At 42.2% G+C, this 18,604-nt stretch overlaps 1 protein-coding gene across 6 annotated transcripts in view; it reads left to right on the top strand.

The window, feature by feature from the left end:
* The window catches only part of chd8 (chromodomain helicase DNA binding protein 8), a 153,230-nt gene that overhangs the window by 85,564 nt on the left and 49,062 nt on the right, over positions 1-18,604 (top strand). For all 6 annotated transcript variants that reach the window (XM_061935698.1, XM_061935690.1, XM_061935681.1 and 3 more), the window contains 8 exons: positions 15-158; positions 2,346-2,444; positions 4,138-4,297; positions 7,953-8,163; positions 10,825-11,020; positions 11,097-11,267; positions 15,258-15,548; positions 18,078-18,298. In XM_061935698.1, coding sequence (XP_061791682.1) covers positions 15-158; positions 2,346-2,444; positions 4,138-4,297; positions 7,953-8,163; positions 10,825-11,020; positions 11,097-11,267; positions 15,258-15,548; positions 18,078-18,298 — 1,493 coding nt within the window. The remainder of the gene's footprint in view (positions 1-14; positions 159-2,345; positions 2,445-4,137; positions 4,298-7,952; positions 8,164-10,824; positions 11,021-11,096; positions 11,268-15,257; positions 15,549-18,077; positions 18,299-18,604) is intronic.

Genomic DNA, 18,604 nt, shown 5'->3' with positions numbered 1-18,604 from the left:
TGTTGTTTCCCCAGGAACACAAAGTGTTGCTGACCGGCACTCCCCTGCAGAACACCGTGGAGGAACTCTTCAGTTTGCTTCATTTCCTGGAGCCTGCCCAATTCTCATCCGAGATCGAATTCCTCAGGGATTTTGGAGACCTCAAAACAGAGGAGCAGGTACAAAATATGATCATCTTGGCTCAGTCTGACATGCCAACTTCTTTAAATGACAGGGTTTCTGCAGGTCATTAAAAAGCATTAAATTAGGGCCTTAAATGGCATTGAAAGCATTAAATATGATGTCCACAGGCATTAAAGGGGAACATTATCACAATTTCATCCATCCATTTTCTACCGCTTATTCCCTTTTGGGGTCGCGGGGGGCGCTAGAGCCTATCTCAGCTACAATCGGGCGGAAGGCGGGGTACACCCTGGACAAGTCGCCACCTCATCGCAGGGCCAACACAGATAGACAGACAACATTCACACTCACATTCACACACTAGGGCCAATTTAGTGTTGCCAATCAACCTATCCCCAGGTGCATGTCTTTGGAGGTGGGAGGAAGCCGGAGTACCCGGAGGGAACCCACGCAGTCACGGGGAGGACATGCAAACTCCACACATTTCAGAATGGTTAAAACCATTACAAATCAGTTCCCAGTGGCTTATTATATTTTTCGAAGTTTTTTTCAAAATTTTACCCATCACGCAATATCCCTAAAAAAAAAAAGCTTCAAAGTGCCTGATTTTAACCATCGTTATAAACACCCGTCCATTTTCCTGTGACGTCACATAGTGATGCCAACTCAAACAAACATGGCGGAAAGAACAGCAAGATATAGCGACATTAGCTCGGATTCAGACTCGGATTTCAGCGGCTTAAGCGATTCAACAGATTACGCATGTATTGAAACGGATGGTTGTAGTGTGGAGGCAGGTAGCGAAAACGAAATTGAAGAAGAAACTGAAGCTATTGAGCCATATCGGTTTGAACCGTATGCAAGCGAAACCGACGAAAACGACACGACAGCCAGCGACACGGGAGAAAGCGAGGACGAATTCGGCGATCGCCTTCTAACCAACGATTGGTATGTGTTTGTTTGGCATTAAAGGAAACTAACAACTATGAACTAGGTTTACAGCATATGAAATACATTTGGCAACAACATGCACTTTGAGAGTGCAGACAGCCCAATTTTCATCAATTAATATATTCTGTAGACATACCCTCATCCGCGCTCTTTTCCTGAAAGCTGATCTGTCCAGTTTTGGAGTTGATGTCAGCAGGCCAGGGAAGCTAGGGTCGATATTCTTCTCTTGATCATCTTCGGTGGCATAAGGGACGGTGTGAGCCAAGACATCCAGGGGGTTTAGCTCGCTCGTCTGTGGGAACAAACTGCCGCCATTGCTTGCCGTGCTACCGAGGTCCTTTGTCCCTGAATTGCTCACACACTCCGGCAGATTCAATGGGGGTCTGGCGGCAGATTTCTTTGATTTTATCGTTGGAAATGCATCTGCTTTGAGTGTCGCAGGATATCCACACATTCTTGCCATCTCTGTCGTAGCATAGCTTTCGTCGATAAAGTGTGCGGAACAAACGTCCAATTTCTTGCCACTTTCGCATCTTTGGGCCACTGGTGCAACTTGAATCTGTCCCTGTTCGTGTTGTTACACCCTCCGACAACACACCGACGAGGCATGATGTCTCCAAGGTACGGAAAACAGTCGAAAAAACGGAAAATAGCAGAGCTGATTTGACTTGGTGTTTGAGAAAATGGCGGATTGCTTCCCGAGGTGACGTATATATATTGAGCGAATATTAGAAAGGCGTTTAATTCACTAAAATGCACCCATTTAGAGTTCGGAAATCGGTTAAAAAAATATATGGTCTTTTTTCTGCAACATCAAGGTACCGTATATATTGACGCTTACATAGGTCTGGTGATAATGTTCCCCTTTAACAATTCCATACTATTATAGGCCTGCATTTAAAAAAGGGCATTTGAATTGTTATTTTTTATATATATTATGATTACATTAGTGCCAATTTTGGCCACAGTTAGTATAAACCTTTCAATATTATCATTGTGAAATGCTTACAATTACTTTTCACCGATTCAGCATTATCTTTGTCAAATGCGCACAGTTTTGTCTATGCCAAAAATGGTATGGTTGTGATGATGTACAGTATGATAATGATCTGCAGTCGGACATGGGCATTACATTTGTTTTAAGTTTCATTAAAAAGTCATTCAATTTGATTTGCTTAAACCAGCAGAAACCCAGAATAATTGGTGCAATACATTGGCTGAGAGTTGTTTATTATGATTTAATTTTTTTCTTTTTTTTTTTCTCCCATCAGGTTCAGAAGCTGCAGGCGATATTGAAGCCAATGATGTTGCGAAGGCTCAAAGAGGACGTTGAGAAGAATTTGGCACCCAAACAAGAGACCATCATTGAGGTTAGTTTAAATGTTATTAAATGTTTATGTGCCACACGGTGACCCTTTTGGCAAGTACGTCAGCCTCTCAGTCGTGTTCCACCGGGCCATTAGACTCACGCCCACATCCTCTCCCTAAAAATACATTTTAGGTCAATTGGCGACTCTAAACTTTCCATATACATGAAAGTGAATGGTTGTTTAATTATGTGTGCCTTATTTTACTGGTGATTTAAACAGCTCTCCGGCTTATCTGATGTGATACCCTTGTGAGGACAATCCATGTATAAAATGGATGGATGAACTTAAAAACGCTAAGACAATTCTTACATAATTAAAAATGTACCGTATTTTCCGGACAAGCCACACCCTCCAAATTTTCTAAGGAAAAAAAAATGTTTCCATATATTAGCTGCACGAAAACACTCCTACAGGCATCACACATGGAACGGTTTAGTAAGTACGAATTGTTATAGTTAAATTGTAAAACTTAGAAAAGTTGCTTGGAGTGATGAATGAAGAATCCATACGAGTAGAAACGCTATGGATGTATTATGATCGTCAGCGAAGGAAAATCCATACTACCCGCAGGACTCAAAGTGTAGGAAAAAAGTAGAGGCTAATAGTCCGGAATTTATAAGCTGCAGATATACACGTTGTGAAATGAGTTATTTACACAGAAATATTTTGTAAATGTTGATTTACATACCTTAATCGTTTCCAAATGATACTTGTAAAAACAGAAATCATCGTCATTGACCCACTAGTTGCGGAAGCTAGCTCCCCAATCAGCTAAACGGACTCAATAACTCCACAATGACATTTTGGTGAATTTACTGAGGAATTTGAGAAACTGAAACACAAAAATAATGTTGTAAGTTAATAATACTAACAGGCTCTCCTTGACGGGTTAGCATATTAGCTCGACGCTAGCTTCATTACATGACATGTGCAAATACGTACGAAAACACTCCTACAGGCATCACACATGGGATGGTTTAGTAAGTACGAATTGTTTTAGTTGAATTGTAAAACTTAGAAAAGTTGCTTGGAGTGATGAATGAAGAATCCATACGATGCATTATGGTCGTCAGCGAATGAAAATCCATACTACCCGTGCCGATTTATGAGCCGCAGGACTCAAAGTGTCAGGTTCAAACACTGATGACATCTATTAAACGAGACAAGAAGCAAGGAATTAAACTGAGACAGAATTAAATTTGGCTCAATTTGAGGAGAAACATCTGGGCTGTACTCTTGTGCAGTCTCCAGCACGCTGTGGCGAAAGATTGTACGCCACCTCTTTTTATTTGGACTTTCCCTGTTTACATAACAACAGCTGTTTCTAAAGGAATGGTGTGTATGTAAACAGCCATTGTTTTCGGTCACATTAACACAAAAAGAAAAAGATGCCTCGGGCTTGGACTGGTCCTGCATCGAGCTTGGGCAGGTCTTGGATCAAAATTGATAACCCCTCCCGTCTCCTCCCATCGTACACAGGGGAATTTTCCAAGCCCTTGGCTTGGTGCAACAAACACAGCTTCTGTCTGCTCGCCGGAAGTTTCCGAAAACGGAAACTTTTGTGATAACTTACACATAATTATTCTAACACAAAGTGTAGGAAAAAAGAAGCGGCTCATAGTCCGGACTTTATGGCATTTGCCTGTGTCAAATTGAAATTTTAAACAGTCTTTTTTTTTTTTTTTCCTTCAAGGTTGAGTTGACAGATGTCCAGAAGAAGTACTACCGAGCAATTCTGGAGAGGAACTTCAATTTTCTCAGCTTAGGAGCAAACAGTAACAGCAACGTGCCAAACCTGCTCAACACCATGATGGAGCTGCGCAAGTGCTGCAACCACCCTTACCTCATCAATGGTAATGAAACCCATTCTTACTCTACCATATTTAACACACAACCACATGGCCTGAGTACACTTTAGGGCACGGGTGTCAAACTCATTTTAGATCGGAGGGCTACGTGGAGAAAAATTTACTCCCAAGTGGGCCGGACTGGTAAAATCACGGCACGATAACTTAAAAATAAAGACAACTTCAGATTGTTTTCTTTGTTTAAAAATAGAACAAGCACATTCTGAAAGTGTACAAATCATAATGTGGTAACATTTTAGTATGGGGAACATATTCACCATTAATTAGTTGCTTATTAACATGCAAAATACTAACAGATTGGCTCTTAATTAGTCATTATTAAGTACTTATTAATGCCTTATTCTGCATGGCCATATGATTCTCCCTTTAATACCACGTCATGAATATGGTCTGTTATTACATAACAAAACATAACCCTAACCCTAACTCTAAATTAAGTGTTTGTTCCTAAGAATATGTTCCCCTAGTGTCCAAATAACTCTAAATTAAGTTTTTGTTACTTAGAATATGTTCTCCATACTTAAGTTGTTGTTAACTTTGTTGTGTTTTTTTTTACACTTGCATGTTGCGGTTAATAGTATTCTATCTTTATTTGTTGTTATTTATACTTTCTGAAGACATTATGTGATAATGTTCATCAGTCAACTCATTGGTGTTCATTTTCAATCCATCAAGATAAAAAAATATCAAACTTCAGGATGTTATTCATGTAGTTTGCTCATTTTCCTCGACTGGTGCACTAACATCATGTGTTTTTTGTGTGTGTTTTTTTACATATGTAGTATAGTCTACAACAGGGGTGCTCATTACGTCGATCGCGAGCTACCGGTCGATCTCGGAGGGTGTGTCAGTCGATCACCAGCCAGGCATTAAAAAAATAGTCCTAAAAATGAGCGATCATAAATCTTCACTATGACGTCACTTTCGTCACTTGATTGACATTCACGGCACCCGAGGGTCTTCTGAGATGACGCTGGCTGCTGCCAGCTCATTAAAATTACCGACTGGAAGGCGAGAAACACTTTATTTCAACAGACTCTGGCGCCGTACCTGTCGTCAAAACTTCAAAGACCGACTGCACAGTTGCGCTAACAAAATAAGAGTCTCAGAAAGCTGGCGTGCACAAGCTAGCAAGCTACGGAGTTTGCCGACAATGTATTTCTTGTAAAGTGTATACAAAGGAGTATGGAAGCTGGACAAATAAGATGCCAAAAACCAACCACTTTCATGTGGTATTGGACAGAAAGGAGGACTTTTTTTCTCCTCCATTCGAAAATGCGGACATTATCAGCACCACTGTCTGATTCCAATCAATGCAAGTCATCAGAATCAGGTAATACACCAACTTATATTCTTGTCTTCATGAAAGAAAGGAATTAAGCATGCTTGTATTATCATTAAACACCTTTAACTTATTAACAATATTAACTATATGTGTTAAACATGCTTGCATTATCATTAAACACCTTTAAGTTGTTAACAATATTAACTATATGTATTAAACATTCTTGTATTATCATTAAACCCCTTTAATTTTTTAACAATATTAACTATATGTGTTAAACATGCTTGCATTATCATTAAACACCTTTAAGTTGTTAACAATATTAACTATATGTATTAAACATGCTTGTATTATCATTAAACACCTTTAATTTTTTAACAATATTAACTACCGTATTTTCCGCACCATAAGCCGCCCTGGGTTATAAGCCGCGCCTTCAATGAACGGCATATTTCAAAACTTTGTCCACCTATAAGCCGCCCCGTGTTATAAGCCGCATCTAACTGCGCTAAAGGAATGTCAAAAAAACAGTCAGATAGGTCAGTCAAACTTTAATAATATATTAAAAACCAGCGTGATGTGGGCGCACATGGAGTCGTATATCAACATGGACGGAGCTGCGTGAAAAAAGCCACCCGGCCTCTTCGCGTAAACTTACCTTAACCACTCGCTCATCTTTTTCTTTTTCTTCTTCATCCATCCATCCCTTCGAGTTAGCTTTTATGATGACGCCGGCTGGAAAGGTCTCTTTTGGCAAGGTCTTCCTTTTGAATATCGCCATGGGTGGAAGTTTCTGGCCATTAGCATGGCAAGCTAGAACCACAGTGAAGGATGACTTCTCATTCCCTGTGGTGCGAATATTCACCGTACGTGCTCCCGTTGTATCCACAGTGCGGTTCACAGGAATATCAAAAGTCAGTGGAACCTCGTCCATGTTGATAATGTTCTCTGGCCGGATCTTTTTTTCAGCTATCTTGTTTTTACAATATGCACGGAAAGTAGCCAGCTTTTCTTGAAAGTCTTTAGGCAGTTGCTGTGAAATAGTAGTCCGTGTGCGGATGGAGAGATTGCGTCTTTTCATGAACCGGAAACCTGTCGCTTAGTAGGAGCCATTTTGTGGTCTTTACAGATGTAAACACACAAAGGAAATGAAACGTAATATCCGCGCGCTTCTTCTTCTTCTTCTACGCGGGCGGGTGGTTGCTTACAGTAGAAGAAGAAGCGCTTCCTGTTCTATGGGGGCGGGTGCTTACCTTGGCGGTTGCTTGCGTAGAAGAAGAAGCACTTCCTCTTCTACGGGGAAAAAAGATGGCGGCTGTTTACCGTAGTTGCGAGACCGAAACTTTATGAAAATGAATCTTAATATTAATCCATATATAAAGCGCACCGGGTTATAAGCCGCACTGTCAGCTTTTGAGTAAATTTGTGGTTTTTAGGTGCGGCTAATAGTGCGGAAAATACGGTATATGTGTTAAACATGCTTGCATTATCTTTAAACATCTTTAAGTTGTTAACAATATTAACTATATGTATTAAACATTCTTGTATTATCATTAAACACCTTTAATTTTTTAACAATATTAACTATATGTGTTAAACATGCTTGCATTATCATTAAACACCTTTAACTTGTTAACAATATTAACTATATGTATTAAACATTCTTGTATTATCATTAAACACCTTTAATTTTTTAACAATATTAACTATGTGTTAAACATGCTTGTATTATCATTAAACACCTTTAACTTGTTAACAATATTAACTATATGTATTAAACATGCTTGTATTATCATTAAACACCTTTAATTTTTTAACAATATTAACTATATGTGTTAAACATGCTTGCATTATCATTAAACACCTTTAACTTGTTAACAAAAACATATATTTCATAAATAAGTAAATGTAAATTATATATATGAATGAGGTAGATCCCCACGACTTGATCAATTGAAAAGTAGCTCGCCTGCAGAAAAAGTGTGAGCACCCCTGGTCTACAAAGATTTGCTATTGTGACATCTAGTGGACACATTTAAAACTTTCATTAAAAAATTTCGGCTCATTTTTATATTTAGCAAACTCATCCCAAACAGTTAAAAATGTAAGAAAAAAAGTCACGTCGGGGTGTTTTGATCAATTTATTGGACAAAACAATGACATTAAAATTTGTCCATTAACGAGTAAAAAGTCAAGGGCGGTCACGGCTGGTTCTTGCTGTCGATGCTGGTAAATTTTTTAGGGCATTACAGCGAGTGACGAGGGCGGTCGTGGTTAAATTTGAACCCTGAGACGATGTTTACATTGGAAAATGATCATTTAATGTTGACAAAATCCCTGGTTTGTTTTAACCAGGTGCCGAGGAGAAGATTGTTGCGGAGTTACGGATGGTGTACGACCCCATGGCCCTGGACTTCCACCTGCAGGCCCTGATTCGGTCCGCTGGCAAGCTCGTCCTGCTGGACAAGCTGCTGCCACGTCTCAAAGCTGGCGGCCACAAAGTGCTCATCTTCTCCCAAATGGTGCGCTGCTTAGACATTCTGGAGGACTACCTCATCAACAAGAGGTAGGAAAGCTACCGGTACATTCCTTTCTTCCACAGGTTTATGCGCACCAGTGTTTTTCAACCACACTAGTGTACCGTGAGATATTGTCTGGTGTGCCGTGGGAGATGATGTAATTTCACCTAATTGGGTTAAAAATATTTTTTGCAAACCAGTAATTATAATCCGCAAATAATGTGCCGTTGTTGAGTGTCTGTACTGTCTAGAGCTCAGCAGAGTAACCGTGTAATACTCTTCCATATCAGTAGGTGGCAGCAGGTAGCTAATTGCTTTGTGGATGTCGGGAACATGGTTTGTCGTGATCACAATATGCGGGAGGCAATGTGCAGGTAAAAAAGTGTCTAATGCTTATAACAAAAATAAACAAAAGGCGTGTGCCGCTAAGAAAAGGCCTTGAAGCAAAAACTGAACTGGCTGCAAAGTAAACAAAAACAGAATGCTGGACGACAGCAAAGACTTAAAGCGTGTGGAGCAGCAGACGGCGTCCACAAAGTACATCCGTAAATGACATGACAATAAACAACAAAATAGGAAACACTACACATAGGAAAACAGCAAAAAACTCAAAATAAGTCACGGCGTGATCTGACAGGTGGTGACAGTACACCTACCGTATTTCCTTGAATTGCCGACGGGTATATATTATCCGCATGCCTCGTTTTACTGCCGGGTCAAACTCGTTTAACAAAATAATTAGCGCATGCTTAGTATTAGCGCATGCTTAGAATTACTGCCGGATCAAACTTGTTTAGCAAAATAATTAGCGCATGTCTCGTTTTACCACCGGGTCAAGCTCGTTTCGCAGAATAATTAGCATATACCTCGTTTTACCGCCGAGTCAAACTCGTCACGTCACGAGTGACACTTCACCTTTCAAGGCATCATTTTCCAAAATGGAGGAGGCTAATTTCAATAATTTAAAATCGCTTAAAGGGAAGAAGATGAAGAGCTATTCCGTAGGATTTAAGGTCCAAGCTATTGAATATGCTAAAAAGAACAGTAAAAATGTTTTATTAATATAGCTGCGTGTGTCAAATATGAGTCATTAAATGACTCCCGCCTCATGGTGGTAGAGGGCGCTAGTGATCCCAGGAATCATTCTTGCGACTACACGGCTGCAGAAGAAGTGACAGCAACAGTTTTCTAAACTGGACTTTCAATCGAAGCAGGAGGTAATAATTAAAGGAAGATCTCCATCGAGACAGAGAGACGTTTAAAACTGAAGAAAGATAAGGAAGACTTCTATAAACAAGTTATCGATGCTTTTGTTCAGAAGGAGCTGCGCATGGACTTCATTTATAAGTAAAGGTAAGACCACAATAACGTTTTTTTTTATTAAATGTGCTTTTCATGATGGTATCCTTACATCACACTCAAATTTATGAGCGCAGGCCTAAATTTACCGCATGCCTTTGGTAAGCGCAGGAGTGAGAAGAGATTTTAAATTAATTACCGCCCCGGCGTTAATTCAAGGAAATACGGTACTTTGAGACAAGCTATATTAATGCATGCAAGCTCGGCAGAGTAACCGTGTAATACTCTTCCATATCAGTAGGTGGCAGCCGGTAGCTAATTGCTTTGTAGATGTCGGAAACAGCGGGAGGCAGGGTGCAGGTAAACAGGTGTCTAATGCTTAAACCAAAAATAAACAAAAGGTGAGTGCCCCTAAGAAAAGGCATTGAAGCCTAGGGAAGGCTATGCAGACCAAAACTAAAACTGAACTGGCTACAAAGTAAACAAACAGAATGCTGGACGACAGCAAAGACTTACTGTGGAGCAAAGACGGCGTCCACAATGTACATCCGAACATGACATGACAATCAACAATGTCCCCACAAAGAAGAATTAAAAACAACTGAAATATTCTTGATTGCTAAAACAAAGTAGATGCGGGAAATATCGCTCAAAGGAAGACATGAAACTGCTACAGGAAATTACCAAAAAAAAGGGAAAAAGCCAACAAAATAGGAGCGCTAGACAAGAACTAAAACACTACACACAGGAAAACATCAAAAAAAGTTAAAATAAGTCAGGGTGTGATGAGACAGGTGGTGACAGTACACCTACTTTGAGACAAGAGCTATATTGATGCATGCTTGGTTATGGTTTAAAGTCATATCCAACAATTGCGAGAACGACTATTTACTGTCAATATCGGCTGCTGAGTTAATTTTTTTTATGTTTTCCGCTAGTAATAATAATAACTGGGATTTATATAGCGCTTTTCTAAGTACCCAAAGTCGCTCTACATGTAGAACCCATCAATCGTTCACACCTGGTGGTGGTAAGCTACTTTCATAGCCACAGCTGCCCTGGGGTAGACTGACGGAAGCGTGGCTGCAATTTGCGCCAACGGCCCCTCCGACCACCACCTATCATTCATCATTCAATTCACCGGTGTGAGTGGCACCGGGGGCAAAGGGTGAAGTGTCCCGCCCAAGGACACAAAGGCAGCGATTTTTGGATGGTAAGAGGCGGGGAGCGAACCTGCAACCCTCAGGTTTCTGGCACGGTTGCTCTACCCACTACGCCATGCCGCCCCCACGCTAGTGGTGTGCCTTGGGATTTTTCCAATGAAAAAAAATGTGCCTTGGCTCAAAAAAGGTTGAAAAACACTGATGTACACAGTTATGTAATGTGTCGTTTATTTTTTTATTTTTTAGATACACTTATGAGCGGATTGACGGCAGAGTGCGTGGCAACCTGCGACAGGCTGCCATCGATCGTTTCAGCAAGCCCGACTCGGATCGCTTTGTCTTTCTGCTGTGTACTCGAGCTGGAGGCTTGGGTATCAACCTCACTGCTGCTGACACCTGTGTCATATTTGACTCGGACTGGAACCCTCAGAACGACCTCCAGGTACCTTTTTACTTTGCAGATCAATGCTTTGACTCGTTCCCACGGTAACAATGCAATGATCGTTCTACTCCTCCAGGCACAAGCCCGATGTCATCGTATTGGCCAGTCCAAGGCGGTCAAGGTCTACCGTCTGATTACCAGGAACTCGTACGAGAGAGAGATGCTCGACAAAGCCAGTCTGAAGCTGGGCCTCGACCGGGCCGTTTTGCAGAGCATGAGCGGCAACAAAGACAGCAGTGTTAACGGGGTAAGGAAAATAAATCTTCTCGCTGACCCCATTTAGGAACTTTATTGGTTCTCCAACAGGGGTTCGTAAATCAAAAGTGTGTATAGTGAAGCCAATTTCTCAAAAAGAAAGAGTGTAAATATGAATAATACGTTGCAGCTTTGACTCATCGGCGGTCACTCGAACGAGTATGACGATCCTCCTGGTAGGGGTGTATCCCTTTATGGAGGATGCCTGTGCGTGACTTAGTTTAACGTGGGGAGACTGGTGCACAGACAGTCACCACACGATCCTTGACAGAATCGGGTCAGGGTCCAGTGGCATGGAGTCCAAGACGACTGGGGACCCTTTTCTGCTGCAGCTGTTGTGGTAGTTCTTAAAGGGGAACATTATCACCAGACCTATGTAAGCGTCAATATATACCTTGATGTTGCAGAAAAAAGACCTTTTTTTTTTTTAACCGATTTCCGAACTTTAAATGGGTGAATTTTGGCGAATTAAACGCCTTTCTAATATTCGCTCTCGGAGCGATGACGTCACAACGTGGCGTCACATCGGGAAGCAATCCGCCATTTTCTCAAACACCGAGTCAAATCAGCTCTGTTATTTTCCGTTTTTTTCGACTGTTTTCCGTACCTTGGAGACATCATGCCTCGTCGGTGTGTTGTCGGAGGGTGTAACAACACGAACAGGGACGGATTCAAGTTGCACCAGTGGCCCAAAGATGCGAAAGTGGCAAGAAATTGGACGTTTGTTCCGCACACTTTACCGACGAAAGCTATGCTACGACAGAGATGGCAAGAATGTGTGGATATCCTGCGACACTCAAAGCAGATGCATTTCCAACGATAAAGTCAAAGAAATCTGCCGCCAGACCCCCATTGAATCTGCCGGAGTGTGTGAGCAATTCAGGGACAAAGGAGCAAGCTAAACCCCCTGGATGTCTTGGCTCACACCGTCCCTTATGCCACCGAAGATGTTCAAGAGAAGAATATCGACCCTAGCTTCCCTGGCCTGCTGACATCAACTCCAAAACTGGACAGATCAGCTTTCAGGAAAAGAGCGCGGATGAGGGTATGTCTACAGAATATATTAATTGATGAGAATTGGGCTGTCTGCACTCTCAAAGTGCATGTTGTTGCCAAATGTATTTCATATGCTGTAAACCTAGTTCATAGTTGTTAGTTTCCTTTAATGCCAAACAAACACATACCAATCGTTGGTTAGAAGGCGATCGCCGAATTCGTCCTCACTTTCTGCCGTGTCGCTGGCTGTCGTGTCGTTTTCGTCGGTTTCGCTTGCATACGGTTCAAACCGATATGGCTCAATAGCTTCAGTTTCTTCTTCAATTTTGTTTACGCTACTTGCCTCCACACTACAACCATCCGTTTCAATACATGCGTAATCTGTTGAATCGCTTAAGCCGCTGAAATCCGAGTCTGAATCCGAGCTAATGTCGCTATAGCTTGCTGTTCTTTCCGCCATGTTTGTTTGTGTTGGCTTCACTATGTGACGTCACAGGAAAATGGACGGGTGTATATAACGATGGTTAAAATCAGGCACTTTGAAGCTTTTTTTAGGGATATTGCGTGATGGGTAAAATTTTGAAAAAAACTTCGAAAAATATAATAAGCCACTGGGAACTGATTTTTAATGGTTTTAACCCTTCTGAAATTGTGATAATGTTCCCCTTTAAATCTACCGTCTTCCGCCTGCTCCGCCATTGAGGTCTTCACCGTATCCCTGGCTAGGGGGCAGTCAGGTACTAGGCCTTTGCCACGGGCTACCTGGGGTAACAGTAGTAAAGGGGTTAACGTCCTAGTGCCCCAAGACCCCATAGAGGAGCCTCCACTGCCAGATGCACTTTAACATCATGCCCAGGACACCTTTGACTAGGGTTGTCCCGATACCAATATTTTGGTACCGATAACAAAATGTATTTCGATCCTTTTTTAAAATAAAGGGGACCACAGAAAATGGCATTATTGGTTTTATTTTTAACAAAAAGTCTTAGGGTACAATAAACATGTTTCTTGTTGCAATCAAATACAAAATTGGGCCTTAAAGGGGAACATTATCACAATTTCATAAGGGTTAAAACCATTAAAAATCAGTTCCCAGTGGCTTATTTTATTTTTCGAAGTTTTTTTCAAAATTTTACCCATCACGCAATATCCCTAAAAAAAAAGCTTCAAAGTGCCTGATTTTAACCATCGTTATATACACCCGTCCATTTTCCTGTGACGTCACATAGTGATGCCGATACAAACAAACATGGCGGATAGAACAGCAAGTTTATAGCGACATTAGCTCGGATTCAGACTCGGATTTCAACGGCTTAAACGATTCAACAGATTACGCATGTATTGAAACGGATGGTTGTAGTGTGGAGGCAGGTAGCGAAAACGAAATTGAAGAAGAAACTGAAGCTATTGAGCCATATCGGTTTGAACCGTATGCAAGCGAAACCGACGAAAACGACACGACAGCCAGCGACACGGGAGAAAGCGAGGACGAATTCGGCGATCGCCTTCTAACCAACGATTGGTATGTGTTTGTTTGGCATTAAAGGAAACTAACAACTATGAACTAGGTTTACAGCATATGAAATACATTTGGCAACAACATGCACTTCGAGAGTGCAGACAGCCCAATTTTCATCAATTACGGTAATATATTCTGTAGACATACCCTCATCCGCGCTCTTTTCCTGAAAGCTGATCTGTCCAGTTTTGGAGTTGATGTCAGCAGGCCAGGGAAGCTAGGGTCGATATTCTTCTCTTGATCATCTTCGGTGGCATAAGGGACGGTGTGAGCCAAGACATCCAGGGGGTTTAGCTCGCTCGTCTGCGGGAACAAACTGCCACCATTGTTTGCCGTGCTACCGAGGTCCTTTGTCCCTGAATTGCTCACACACTCCGGCAGATTCAATGGGGGTCTGGCGGCAGATTTCTTTGACTTTATCGTTGGAAATGCATCTGCTTTGAGTGTCGCAGGATATCCACACATTCTTGCCATCTCTGTCGTAGCATAGCTTTCGTCGGTAAAGTGTGCGGAACAAACGTCCAATTTCTTGCCACTTTCGCATCTTTGGGCCACTGGTGCAACTTGAATCCGTCCCTGTTCGTGTTGTTACACCCTCCGACAACACACCGACGAGGCATGATGTCTCCAAGGTACGGAAAACAGTCGAAAAAACTGAAAATAACAGAGCTGATTTGACTCGGTGTTTGAGAAAATGGTGGATTGCTCCGAGAGCGAATAATAGAAAGGCGTTTAATTTGCCAAAATTCACCCATTTAGAGTTCGGAAATCGGTTAAAAAAATATATAAATGATAAATGGGTTGTACTTGTATAGCGCTTTTCTACCTTCAAGGTACTCAAAGCGCTTTGACACTACTTCCACATTTACCCATTCACACACACATTCACACACTGATGGAGGGAGCTGCCATGCAAGGCGCTAACCAGCACCCATCAGGAGCAAGGGTGAAGTGTCTTGCTCAGGACACAACGGACATGACGAGGTTGGTACTAGGTGGGGATTGAACCAGGGACCCTCGGGTCGCGCACGGCCACTCTTCCACTGCGCCACGCCGTCCCATATGGTCTTTTTTCTGCAACATCAAGGTATATATTGACGCTTACATAGGTCTGGTGATAATGTTCCCCTTTAATGATAACTGCTGGTTCAATGTTAGGCTTAGGTTTTTAGCAGATTTTCCGTATTTTTCCTACAGACAGCATTTGGTGACCTCAAACAACAAGGGTATGGATTGATTCACACTGGTTTTCGCCTTTTGAAGGGTACTGGAAAATTGATCTTGAAAGTCCTTAAAAAGTGCTCGAATTTGGCCATGGAAAAGGTGTACGAACCCTGTATACGGAGACAAGGTTCGCACACAAAGTTTGTAAATCGAAAAATTTGCAAATAGAGGGGCTCGTAAATCCAGCTTGCACTGTATTTTGGATCCGTTTATAGCTAAATTTCTATTGTGTTACTTCAACAGATCCAGCAGTTTTCCAAGAAGGAGATTGAGGACTTGCTGAGGAAGGGAGCTTATGCCGCCATCATGGACGAGAACGATGAGGGCAGTCGCTTCTGTGAGGAAGACATCGACCAGATCCTCCAGCGAAGAGCCACCACCATCACCATCGAGAGCGAGGGCAAGGGCTCCACCTTCTCAAAGGCCAGCTTTGTGGCCTCAGAGAACCGTAACGACATTGCCCTCGATGACCCGGAATTCTGGGAGAAGTGGGCCAAGAAAGCCGACATAGACATGGACATCCTCAACCGAAAAGTACAGTGATGAACTTTTTTTGTCAACTTTGTTGTTGTTACAGTCGTGGTGAAAAGTGTACATACACTTGTAGAGAACATAATGTCATGGCTGTCTTGAGTTTACAATCATTTCTACAACTCTTATTTTTTTGTGATTGGAGCACATACTTGTTGGTCACAAAAAACATTCATGAAGTTTGCTTCTTTTATGAATTTATTATGGGTCTACTGAAAATGTGACTTGGTCAAAAGTATACATACAGCAATGTTAATATTTGCTTACATGTCCCTTGGCAAGTTTCACTGCAATAAGGTGCTTTTGGTAGCCATCCACAAGCTTCTGCTTGAATGTTTGACCACTCCTCTTGACAAAATTGGTGCAGTTCAGCTAAATGTGTTGCTTTTCTGACATGGACTCGTTTTTTCAGCATTGTCCACATGTTTAAGTCAGGACTTTGGGAAGGCCATTCTAAAACCTTCATTCTAGCCTGATTTAAAAAGTTAAAGTAGCAATAATTGTCACACACACACGAGATGTGACGAAATTATGCTCTGCATTTGACCCATCACCCTTGATCACCCCCTGGGAGGTGAGGGGAGCAGTGGGCAGCAGCGGTGGCTGCGCCAGGGAATAATTTTTGGTGATTTAACCCCCAATTCCAACCCTTGATGCTGAGTGCGAAGCAGGGAGGTAATGGGTCCCATTTTTATAGTCTTTGGTATGACTCGGCCGGGGTTTGAACTCACAACCTACCGATCTCAGGGCGGACACTCTAACCACTAGGCCACTGAGTAGGTTGGTCATTCCTTTACCACTTTTGAAGTGTGTTTGGGGTCATTGTCCTGTTGGAACACCCAACTGCGCCCAAGACCCAACCTCCGGGCTGATGATTTTAGCTTGTCCTGAAGAATTTGGAGGTAATCCTCCTTTTTCATCGTCCCATTTACTCTCTGTAAAGCACCCGTTCCATTGGCAGCAAAACAGGCCCAGAGCATAATACTACCACCACAAAATTGAAACAAAATTTGAGCTGTTTGGCCACAATACCCAGTAATATGTTTGGAGGAGAAAAAGTGAGGCCTTTAATCTCAGGAACAATCAATTTGGCTTGTGCAGCCCTTTGAGACACTTGTGATTTAGGGCTATATAAATAAACATTGATTGATTGATTGAATTTTTGGGCCCAGAGCATAACACTACCACCACCATGCTCGATGGTAGGATTGGTGTTCTTGGGATTAAAGGCCTCACTTTTTCTCCTCCAAACATATTGCTGGGTATTGTTGCCAAAAAGCTAAATTTTTCTTTCATTTGACCACAGAACTTTCCTCCAGAAGGTCTTATCTTTGTCCATGTGATGTCAGATGAAAGAAAAATTGAGCTGTTTGGCCACATTACCCAGCGAGGGCAGCACGGTGGGAGAGGGGTTAGTGCATCTGCCTCACAATACGAAGGTCCTGAGTAGTCTTGGGTTCAATCCCGGGCTCGGGATCTTTCTGTGTGGAGTTTGCATGTCCTCCCCGTGACTGCGTGGGTTCTCTCCGGGTACTCCGGCTTCCTCCCACCTCCAAAGACATGCACCTGGGGATAAGTTGATTGGCAACACTAAATTGGCCCTCGTGTGTGGATGTGAGTGTGAATGTTGTCTGTCTATCTGTGTTGGCCCTGCGATGAGGTGGCGACTTGTCCAGGGTGTACCCCGCCTTCTGCCCGATTGTAGCTGAGATAGGCTCCAGCGCCCCCCGCCACCCCGAAGGGAATAAGCGGTAGAAAATGGATGGATGGATGGATGTTTGGAGGAGAAAAGGTGAGGCCTTTAATCCCAGGAACACCGTCCGTACTGTCAAGCATGGTGGTGGTAGTATTATGCTCTCGGCCTGTTTTGCGGCCAATGGAGCTGGTGCTTTACAGAGAGTAAATGGGACAATGAAAAAGGAGGATTACCTCCAAATTCTTCAGGACAAGCTAAAATCATCAGCCCGAAGGTTGGGTCTTGGGCGCAACAGGACAATGACCCCAAACACACGTCAAAAGTGGTAAAGGAATGGCTAAATCAGGCTAGAATGAAGGTTTTAGAATGGCCTTCCCAAAGTCCTGACTTAAAATGTGTGGACAATGCTGAAGAAACAAGTCTGTGTCAGAAAAGCAACACATTTAGCTGAACTGCACCAATTTTATCAAGAGGAGTGGTCAAAAATTCAAGCAGAAGCTTGTGGATGGCTACCAAAAGCGCCTTATTGCAGGTAAACTTGCCAAGGGACATGTAAGCAAATATTAACATTGCTGTATGTATACTTTTGACCAAGTCACATTTTCAGTAGACCCATAATAAATTCATAAAAGAAGCAAACTTCATGAATGTTTTTTGTGACCAACAAGTATGTGCTCCAATCACTCTATCACAAAAAAATAAGAGTTGGAAACTCAAGACAGCCATGACATTATGTTCTTTACAAGTGTATGTACACTTTTGACCACAACTGTATATGTAGCCTACCTTTTTAACTAATGTACTGAGATTAATGTTGATCTTATGTCTCCCCTTAGAACACGCTTGTGATCGACACTCCCAGAGTACGCAAGCAGACGCGTCAGTATTCCAGTTTGCGAGGAGAGGGCGGCGAGCTATCAGATATGGACAGTGATGAAGAGTACCCACCTGCCAATTCCAGACACTCTCGTTCTTCCCGGCGCACGGATCGTCACAGCGGAGTGGGTTACGGACGCACGGACTGTTTCCGCGTGGAAAAACATCTGCTCGTCTATGGGTATGTAGAGATGGATGAGAAAAAACCTTTCCCAGGGCTTAAGGCTTTTCATCCCCACCTCCTCAAAACCCTCCTGCGAGCTTGATGTTGACATTCACTTATTGGATTAGTTCGGTCTCATTTTAATTTCCATTGTTAGCTCACACCTACAGTGCATCTGGGAAGTATTCACAGTGCATTCACATTTCCGAAATAGAATACCGGTAAATTAATTTTTGTCCTCAAAATTCTACACACAATACTATGTGAAGTGTTTTAGGGTTTGTTTGTTTATTTTTAGATTTTTGCAAATTTGTCAAAAATTAA

This window comes from Nerophis lumbriciformis, linkage group LG03, assembly GCF_033978685.3.
Source record: "Nerophis lumbriciformis linkage group LG03, RoL_Nlum_v2.1, whole genome shotgun sequence".
Classification (NCBI taxonomy): domain Eukaryota; kingdom Metazoa; phylum Chordata; class Actinopteri; order Syngnathiformes; family Syngnathidae; genus Nerophis; species Nerophis lumbriciformis.
This window is presented reverse-complemented; position numbering and strand designations above follow the sequence as displayed.